Genomic DNA, 10185 nt, shown 5'->3' with positions numbered 1-10185 from the left:
ATATATAAGATAATAGAAAATAAAGATTAATTATAGAAATGAGATTTCTGCATAATTCTTCAAATCATAAAAATTAATGAACATACAAAACGGAAATAAGATATATATGCATATGTATATGTAACATAAACCATTTCTATTATTTACCTCGTTGGCAAATTTCCAGTTTCAATTTCTGTGGCAAAGTGCAAGCAATGCGCGAATGAGAACTAGGTAATTATTAGAGAGAAACCGATAACACTATCACGTAATTAAACAGTGCAGCAGAATGTGGTATAAATCGTACCACAGTATATGAATATGAGAGACAATCACGTTCCTAAACACAGAAAACGAAAAATTATATAAAAATATATAAAAATATATAAGTAAAAATATATAAATTTTAAATGTGGAAATACGAACTTATTTTGCTGCAATATTCCAATCGACTTTTAATTTTTCATAAGAAATTTATGAAAACCACGATTATATCTTCGTCGTCGTCATTTAAATATAATCGTCAATTGCACTTTAATGGCATCCTAAATAAATTCAATTCATCGATGCAATTCAATAGCGCTGCAGTTCCAATTTCAATATTCTGTAGGAAAGGGAATTGGAACAGGGAATATATGCATGGGGGCTTCGGATGTTCGAAGAGGACAAATCAAAGGAAGGTCGGAAATCCTTTCGAGCTGCGAAAGTTCAACCAGCGTAAAACGAACCGCAAGCTAGCCATTTTATCCATTGTTAGCGCGTCCTGATGCCACTCTGCTCGACCCTTCGACAACCCTCCGAGACGTTCTCATTTAATGTGAACTTATACTCACTCTCTTAGAACCACAGGACACTGACTGGGGATTATTTTCCACGGGGATTACTCGCGGCATTTTAATTTTAATCCTTGATGAGATTCACTGATTTGTTTAATGCTTCGTCATAAAGTTGTGTCATAAAGAGAGATATTCTTGTTATGTAAAGTAGCACATTAGGATATTGTTTATTATCTACAGAAAGTTAACAGATCTTTTTTATAAATTTATCTTTAATTTTTGGCTTTTATTTACTTAATAAAGTTATATTAATTTATATTAACACTTATATTATCTCTTAGTCGGATAGTCACAAAAAATTATTTAAAAATTATTAAATATTTAATATAAATTTTTAATGAAAGCTAATTAAACAAGAAGGAAATCTTAGATAGATATCTATCTTACATAAGCATTATTTTAAAATTAAACTACAAATTTGACAATATTATTGTATAAATTAATTATAAAATTCATTACAAATATTTATAATGCTAATAAATTTTTTCAATGATAATTATATTTTTCCTTTTTAATTGAAAAAAATAGGAATATGCAAGTACATAGTAAGATTAGATTAGACAGATTAAAAATATATTTATTATAAAGATCAATCTTCCAAGTTTTTGCAGAATTCTAATTAGAATTACTAAATCTAATCTTAAAAAGAGCAACAGTTTTTAAATGAAGCAAGAGCACAAAATATGGCGTATCTTTTTTAAAGAGATTATGCAAACTTAGCTTATACGCCACTCTTTAGTTTCAGAATGTTACCTCAAATATTCTCATAAGCTTCTCATAACATTAAATGAGATCTTTATACCAGTAAATTCACAACTTTAAAATAATTAAAAATACAATTTAATTATTTGTTGCCAAGTCTCTTCATAGGATTTTATCAATAATTTATTATGTTTATATTTCTATCTGGAGATAGTACAAATCGAAAATCTTTGCAGACAATTGCGTGCGTAAAAAAATTTGATATTAAATCAAATACATCGATTTTATTTAATATTTTTTTTACTTGTATCGAAGTCGAGTGATCGAGATTGCAATATGTCGTACATCTTTTCTGTTCAATTTCGAAATATATCTATACTTGTCTAGATAAGAAACCTTTTATTTGTTCAATCATATCATCTGGCCATAAGACATAAAATATCTTTCGAATATCAACGGATTGCTATAATCATTTTTTACGCAAAAGCAATTTGATCGCTGACTAACATTAAGAATGCGTTCTTTCCCAAGAACGATAGATAACACAAATATTTGATGATGACAACATAAAATATGAAGCAACCACGTTTTGACAATTTTTTATTTAATTATGATTTTGAAGAAGAAAACTAGAAAACTAGAAAATTATATATTATTTACAAAGTTTATTTCATTCTGAATAAATATAACATTAAGTATATCATTAAATACTAAATAAATACAGCATTTAATAGAACATAACAATGTATTTTTATCTAGTTTCATTTATTTCCACTATCGTTGTAGTTTACATCATAAATAAAGAAAGAAGCAGGTACAAATAAATGCCGTAAGATAAGAATAAGCGTATTAATTTAATTGTGACAAATATATCACTAAACAAGCGTTATATTTCTGTCGCAATTTTTATATAAGTATAAAAAGATTGCGTCAAATGAGAAAACAGAGCTATTACAAGAAATTGACTGTATCCGACAAACAAGATAGTTAAGTATAATAACGGACATATGTGACAAAGACATCGATTAATATATGTATTTATTTATTATGTGTGTGTGCGTGCATAAAACATTTCATTCATCCAATAAAGGTACAAAATTGAATAGACATTTTATTTATTCGCATTTGTTACCTTATATAGAAACAAGCAACGAGATCGCATTTAAATACAAATGTAACGGTATTTCAATGTAATTCTCAAAAGCTAAAACATCGATCTTTTTAACAGGAAATGATATTTTGAAATGTGAAACCGAATTTCTCTCTCAAAAGTTATTTTTGTGCTATGCAATTTAGAATGATATTTCCGCGTTAGAAAAGTTTTTCCTTCATAAAATTTTGTTATCAGACTGAAATTAAAAATATTGCAACAATTGTTTTATTTGTAATAAATTCAGAATAAATTTGAATGTTGAAAATAAATTCAATCATTAATTATTAGTCTGATTATAGAATATAAATAACAAGTTGCTGGTTATGCATAATATTTTCAAAATATTTAAATTATTCAAAACAGGTCAGCTATATTTACCTGAATTATATAAATTACATAAATTTAAACGCCAATAAAAACTAAATGTCAATATAATGTTTGAATATTCCAGTTTGAATATTCCGAAAAACTGAATCGCTTTATCTGATTTATTATTGATCAACATTGATTAATAATAATCATTTCATTTTTAACAAATTGTGAAATATTGATAAATTGTTTGAAATTTCTTAACGAGAGTTTTAGGAAGATTGGTGAAACTTGTCGTAAAACTTAATAATAAAAAAATCAATGCCTGTCATTAATCAAAATCACTCTAAGGATGCGGACGTGAAACTTCTCGCGCAATTCACGAAGGAGCAGTAGTCGTCTTAGTTCTCTCGACAAGTGATCCCGGTCTCGCCGCAATTTCCCCGACACCATGTATCGTCTCGTGTATGCACCACACTCGAGAACGATATATCTCGCCGCCGCGCTGCTCTGCAACGTGCCGAACGAAAATTCTCCGCGTTACACCCGCAACGCGAAATTGTACCGTGGCCACGGCATAAAAGTGTAACTCCCATAAGGCAATGTCTGTGTGCGATATAAAATTTCTTTCTAGTAGCAATTCCGTGGTTGTAACGGACCGTATATTCCGCCGGAACGAACGCGATAATGACATATCGTCATTAATCCTCTCACCGGCACGTGCCGCACATCTAGCTCGATTTACGTGAATCAATTTTTGTGTATTTGCCCGCGTAAATATTCTTTATCATTATTTTGCTTTATTCGAATAATCAATTAGTTTTTAATATAAAAATCTAAAATAATCGATGTATTATTATAAATACATATATATATATATATATAATCATAATAAAAAATACAATGAAATATATCTTGTATTCATGTCAAAATTCGGATCTTAAATATTAAAATTTTTGTGTTCAATTTTTAATATATGTAAGTATTGAATATAGTTTAACATAATGTAATTATAATTTATTTAGATATTTTATATTAAATTGGTATTCAACATTTCATAACGTTAAAGTAACACAATTTTTATAAGTAAGTGGACAAATATCATCAAAATAATGTAATTTTAAAAAACAAATTCTAAGATAAATTAATAAAATGAATATAATATATTAATTTAATATATTATAAATATTAATTTTACTAAAGAAATATACTTCTACAATTTACTTTCAAATTGTATCAATTTTACACATTTTGTGTTAATTTTTGTATATAAAAAATTATTTTAATATTTATGTTACATTCTAATATATTCATGTGTTAAATTAACACAAAAAATTACTAATATAAATCTTTTACAAATATAATCAACGTTGCGACTTCGCACTTTGACGTCGGCATTACACATTATTGTTACGTGATGATAGGATCTATTCTTTAATCTAACTTCATAAAAGTTCCAAGCGGGATGAGTGACTTCTCATAATGTCCTTTGGGGACTTTCATGACTGTATAGATCACTCTGACCATTCTTTGGTTTCTGCTTCTCTTCATACACGCGAAATAACTATGTTATCGTTGTCTAAAAGTCCTTCGAACTTCAATGTCTACAAAGTCCGAGCAAAAGAAACAAGAAAGAAAGGTGAAAGAGAACGGAAAATAAAGAGACCGAATTGAGGATAAAAGAACAGAAAGAAACGTCACACCGAGACAGAATACGCGCAGCTCCTGATAAGCTTCAAGGCAGTAACGCCAGGAAAATTCAATTTTCTCTATGCGACCTGCAGCTTCCTGTCGTAAACAAAGTTAGTTTTGCACGAAAGAGGACCTTGCACGCACGTGGACATATATGCATCCATATATCTAAGAAAAAATTTATACATTAAATATGAGACCATGCATTTGACATTATTTAAATTTATTTTGTTTCTCAACATAAAAGAAAACAAACACGACGTTTTATTGTTTTATTATTTTATTAAGTATGTATTTCTTCTGTATATATTTCTTTACTGAAAATTTCTCATCACATTTCATAATTTATGATCCAAAAATATACGTATATTAAAAGAAATTTTTGTAAATATGTGTTAAACAATATAATATATAACAATATAAATAGTATATAATATCGAATTAAAATAATACACACGTTTGTAATAGGTAATAATAAATAGGAAAGAATAACTTATGCAAAGCATAAGTAAGTATATTTACTATTTAAGGAAATGAATTCTGATTAGTACGGCGGATGTTCTTAGAGAACAAATCGCTGGACCAGCAATACGATCGAAATATGTCATCATGTACGTGCACCAGTATCATAAATCCTACTTGAGAGGCAAACGACCGACAATGAGAGTCCAGATACGAGCTCGTATCTGGAAAGATATTCATCGATTGGGTCTCGAGAATAGCTTGGAACTCGACGCAATCCCATGTTAACATGGATCTACGAATCGATTGATGATAGTGCAATCGAAAATTCTGTGAATTTATGATTACTGTATAGCATGTGATTATCGAAGATGAAACGCGCAAATTGCTAGAATATTTTTTATACAAGTTTATAGTTTCATCCTTCAAAATCTTTATATATTTTGGCGTTATTTTATAATATCAAAATTTAAATCTTGATCATACAATCTAAAACAAAAAAAGATATAATTTTATAGATAAAATATAACATTCTTTAATGTTCTCCAAATAAAAAGTTTATATTATCATTCAATAATAATAATTATTCAAAAAAATTATTTAAACATTAATATTTTCTCATAGATTCATACTTTAATTTTATTAATTGTATTTTCATAATGCATGACATTATTGGTCATTCTATAATTAAGACTTTTTAAACTTGCATAAAATTAATTAATTAGTAAAATGTCATCATCTATAGTGTTAATTTTTAATATTATATAATGTAATTTGTAATATATAATGTATCTTAATTTAAATTTTTTGCAAAGATATAATGTAATCTTGCTGAAGAATACACTTTCAAAGTTTAAGTACTTCACAAATATTCTGCGTAATAATGATCTTATTAAGAGCTAATTCGTAAAGTTTGTGCTTATTGTTCTTCGGGGAATTTAATTCTCAAAACAGAGAAGAGAATATCTCTTTATATCTATGTAGACATACACTTTGTTATTTATAATGGTGATTATATGTTATAATTAAATCCATTAGATTAATTGAAAAACTTAATAGATAATTGCAACAATTTATTATCTTGAATTGATTAATGTAATTATAGTTATCAAAAAATCATTAAAAAATTGTAATTATTGACTTTATCAATAAAGAATAATTACATGTAAAAAAATTATATAAGTCCTAATTATATTTTCCTTGTTATATAGTAATTATTTGAAATTGAAATATGCACTAAAAATATAACTTTAAATAATTCATGGCCAGGCGCAAATGAATATTAAATAATAGAATTAATAAAATATATATGTTTTAACAATATGTATTAAAATATATATTAAATACATATATTAAATAAATATATATATATATATATATATATACAATGAATATATATTTTAATAAATATAATTCATGCAACTTTAATATAATTATTTATTAATTTTAACAAAATGTTTAATTTTTTTATATTTGTTTTTTATCTAAATTATCTATGAGTTTTTTCATATTAGATACATGTTTTTACAATATAAATTAAAACATTAATAGATTAATAGTTTCGTATTCTCTCTATTACACTGCATGCGCGCGTGATTTCTTTGACTATCAACCATGCGACGAGCACTCTGTCAATGGACGCCACTAATTTTCCGAATCTCACTCAATTCCGCCATCCTGTTCGTCCTCATCCTTATCGATTCGTCGATGAATGCTGCTCGGATTATCCGGTTGAACGACGAGCTAGACACATCATCGACGACCGTGCTTTGTCTTCGGTTCCAGTGTCGTTGATTCTCCCTGTGGGAATCAGAAGACTGCTGTCGCTCCTCGGGGAAATAGAAATCGAGTATGAAAGTACGAAAGGAATGCAGAAGGAAGAAAAGAGGACAAGGATAAGAAAGATAAGAACACAAGTTTGAAGATTTAAAAAGAAAAAGAAAAAGGGAGTTAAGACTTATGAAAGGTGAGAAAAAGGTGGATTTAGTTAAAAAAGAGAAAGAGAAAGACAAACATATATACGTATATATGTTAATTCTTAATAATAATATAGTAGGATATAAAATATAAATAAAATATATATATATTTATTTATTGTATTCTAAAAAAAGATTATGTCAAAACGACTTAATAAAAATATATAAGAAACAGAATGAAATATAATATTAGGAAAGTCTATACATTATAAATAGCTAGGAAAATCGTTTAAAAAAATGAATTAAAGATTTTATACTGTGTATAATTAGATTCTATAATTAAATTTTATTGAAATAAAAATAGCGCATCTGTACTAAAAAATACTCAAAAGTACAGAGATTGAGAGATTAACAATTATCATTTGATCCATGACACGAGCACTCTTCAGAGTGCTATGGATCAGATGATAGTTGTCTTTCGAATATACTCCAATATTTTTTAATATAGAAGCACTATTCTTTTATTTCAATAAAATTTAATTATATCTGTGTTCAGGGAAACGCTATTAAAATAGCATTAAATCATATAAATTCTTTTACAATTAATTTTGAGCAGTAAATAAGAAAATAGTTTAAAATTTTTTCTTGTATTTAAAAAAATATATAATAGAAATATTTTTAGTTAATAAAAAAAGCTTATAATATTTGTATGATAATATTTTTTATCTAATTAATTGATGCATCAATTAATAATCATTTATATATGTATGTAGATAGTATATATAAAATAGTACTATACGTATTTTATAAATAGATTACACACACAATAGGCACTGCTTAAAGATAGAATAAATTTCTTCTTCTCTGAGAAACTCTCGTAATCTAGGGCGATATTTTTGGATCGCGACTGTTTCAGCGACGATACATTAAATATTTATCGATTCCCATAGAAGTTCTTATATATTTATCAGAAGAAAATTCGAAACGGCGCGCGCCATGAGATGAATTGGCCATATTATAGGAATCGATAGAAGGTGATAGAAAGTGGTAGTAAGGAAATTTTATGTCTATCGTGACTAATGTCGCGTGAATTTCACCAATAAAAAAGAAGAAACATCTTAAGCTTGTGTCGGCCGAAGTTTATTCATCCGTGAACCTATTTCAATCTCGCGTGTGCATATTTTACAAATTTTACGTCAGTTGTGACGAATGTGTCTCACGCTATTCTCTTTGCGACAAATCTTGACGAGTCAATATCTATATAAAAAAAATGAGCTATATTAGAGCAATCAGATTTGCGTGTAACATAAAAATTAAACTCACTGTAATTATTTAACTATTTCCCTGTCGAAAGTATGTATATATCGAGAAACAATTTTCAAATTTAATATTTTATTTGGACTTTTATTAAAGTTATAAAATTTTTATATTATGTACAAACTTCAGCAATTTTTAAAATTTTCAAAATTAAATTTTGACATAGAAAAGTGGAGTATGTTTCAATAAGCTGTTGCTTCTTCAATTTCAAATGGAATAAAAATTTTAATAAAAAGAAAATGAAATTGAACTGCATGCGAAAATGGAGTGAAATTACTAAATGTCAAAATAAATGTCAAAATTTTCCCTTAACCGTATTGCAAATCAATTTTGGCCTGCAATGCTGAATTCCTCGATTTTCTAGATATAATTCTATTCCACATCGACAGTACAACTCTTACTGACCCTCTTTCAAAGGTCGAGAGAACGCGGTCTTTTGAGATCATCGCACTCACGTTTTTATTGATACTCCCACATGTCATTCCGTTCGTCATTTCTCCCGGACACATCCATGATTGCAAACGGACCATCTCACGAGAAGTTTTTTTTTCCTTTTGCTCAGCGAGCTCTCTGTGCGAGGCAAAGAGCCCTTGGAGATTTACCACTTCCTTTTGCCGTCTTGTCGCATTTGTCACGAGCAGGAAGGATGGTGAGTGATAGGGTGCGGTATATTCACCAGTTACGAGCGAACAATACAACAATGGAGTTGCATTTAGAATAATCCAAATAGATTTCTTTTTCCACTTAAACATAGATACTTCAGATGCGTCGCTTGGTAAATTATTTAAAGCTGAGACAATTCATAATTAATTGATAATAATGACAATGCAAATATGAAATGAATAGTAGAAATCAGAAAATGAATTAGATTTTAAATTAAAAATAGAATCATTGATTTTTGTATTTATTTTATAAGCATCTAATTGACGCATTAGGTCATCGTGAATCATTGTAGCTATGCGGTTCTCGGTTTTTATTGATCCAAAGACGTCGAGTGCTCGTCATTCGTTCAAACACCATCGTCGTAATTGCGAGCACGTTCGATCAAGTGTTCTTGATCCTATCTAAAATACCTCTAGGAAACTCCTTCACTTCTGTAGCAAATCCACTGGGCTATTCTAAGGAACTTGAATTTTCGAGATAACTTACGAATAACGCCCTTTATCGAAACGATTTTCACATCCCTTGATATCGAGAACCTGCGCCATTTTTAGAATTTCCTCCTCATGTATGATTCTTAAATTGACGTTCGTTAAATCCGTTTAATCCTATTGATCAAGCCGTTGAATTCCGATAAACGCTATGCGAAACTATCTTGCCGCACTGCGAAATTATTCGAGTAATATCAATCTGATCGACCCAAAACGCGCTTGTACTACTTATTCTTAGAAAGTTTTCGTTGAGCATTTTTATTTATTACTACAATTCATTTTTACTAAAAAATTTTATTAAAATTATCTTTTCTTACAAGAGTTATATAAGATAATTTTTGTAACAATTTACATCTTTTTTTTATATTTTAAAAATTGCATCTCTTTTTCCTAAAATTTTTTTAATAAAATATTTAATTATTATTATGTCCAATTGAAATTTTTATATAAATTTATAAAATATTTTACATCTTTCATAAAATGCTTTCATCTTTTTTTTATAATTTTTATTATTACTTTTAGTAAAATTATGATTAATTACATATCAACTAAAATGATTTTATTTAGAATTACAAATCATTTTTTTTAAATTAAATTAAAATTTTTTGGTTGAGTATTGAAATGTGTAAAGATATTAATTATAAAGATATCGTTTCTTTAAAGTATCT

The 10185-nt window shown here is 27.7% G+C and overlaps 1 protein-coding gene across 1 annotated transcript in view; it reads right to left on the bottom strand.

Annotated features, from left to right (window-relative positions):
- Positions 1-9574, bottom strand: part of LOC105627391 (sodium channel protein Nach-like) — a 43509-nt gene extending 33935 nt beyond the window's left edge. Inside the window, exons 1-2 of the mRNA XM_012208673.1 lie at positions 9547-9574; positions 8822-9156 (exon numbers count right to left, since the gene is read on the bottom strand). Of these exons, the coding sequence (XP_012064063.1) occupies positions 8822-9156; positions 9547-9574 (363 nt within the window). The remainder of the gene's footprint in view (positions 1-8821; positions 9157-9546) is intronic.
- Between the last annotated feature and the right edge of the window lie 611 nt (positions 9575-10185).

This window comes from Atta cephalotes, assembly GCF_000143395.1.
Source record: "Atta cephalotes unplaced genomic scaffold scaffold00008, whole genome shotgun sequence".
Lineage (NCBI taxonomy): Eukaryota > Metazoa > Arthropoda > Insecta > Hymenoptera > Formicidae > Atta > Atta cephalotes.
The sequence above is the reverse complement of the archived record's forward strand: the minus strand, read 5'-3'. Positions and strand labels throughout refer to the sequence as shown.